The following is a 639-nucleotide window of genomic DNA, read 5'->3' on the forward strand; positions in this document are numbered from 1 at the left end:
GTGGCGGGTAACGTGCTGGTGATCGCGGCCATCGGGCGCACGCAGCGGCTGCAGACCCTCACCAACCTCTTCATCACCTCGCTGGCTTGCGCCGACCTGGTGATGGGGCTGCTGGTGGTGCCCTTCGGGGCCACGCTGGTGGTGCGGGGCACCTGGCTCTGGGGATCCTTCCTCTGCGAGTGCTGGACCTCCCTGGACGTGCTCTGCGTGACGGCCAGCATCGAGACCTTGTGCGTCATTGCCATCGACCGCTACCTGGCCATCACCTCGCCTTTCCGATACCAGAGCCTCATGACCAAGGGTCGGGCTAAGGGCATCATCTGCACCGTCTGGGCCATCTCCGCTCTGGTCTCCTTCTTGCCCATCATGATGCACTGGTGGCGGGACGAGGACCCCCAGGCGCTGGAGTGCTACCAGGACCCGGGCTGCTGCGACTTTGTCACCAACAGGGCTTACGCCATCGCCTCGTCCATCATTTCTTTTTACATCCCCCTCCTCATCATGATCTTTGTGTACCTCCGGGTGTACAGAGAGGCCAAAGAACAGATCAGGAAGATCGATAGGTGCGAGGGCCGGTTCTACGGCAGCCACGAGCAGCCGCAGCCGCCCCCGCCCCCCCACCCCCCCCCCCCGCCCACC

General features: G+C 64.3%; 1 protein-coding gene across 1 annotated transcript in view; it reads left to right on the forward strand.

Moving 5' to 3' along the window:
• The window catches only part of ADRB1 (adrenoceptor beta 1), a gene marked incomplete at its 5' end in the record, with an annotated part of 8,126 nt that continues 7,487 nt past the window's right edge, over window positions 1–639 (forward strand). The window contains one exon of the mRNA XM_009881634.1: window positions 1–603. Coding sequence (XP_009879936.1) covers window positions 1–603 — 603 coding nt within the window. The remainder of the gene's footprint in view (window positions 604–639) is intronic.

This window comes from Charadrius vociferus, unplaced genomic scaffold, assembly GCF_000708025.1.
Source record: "Charadrius vociferus isolate BGI_N301 unplaced genomic scaffold, ASM70802v2 scaffold282, whole genome shotgun sequence".
Taxonomy (NCBI): Eukaryota; Metazoa; Chordata; class Aves; order Charadriiformes; family Charadriidae; genus Charadrius; species Charadrius vociferus.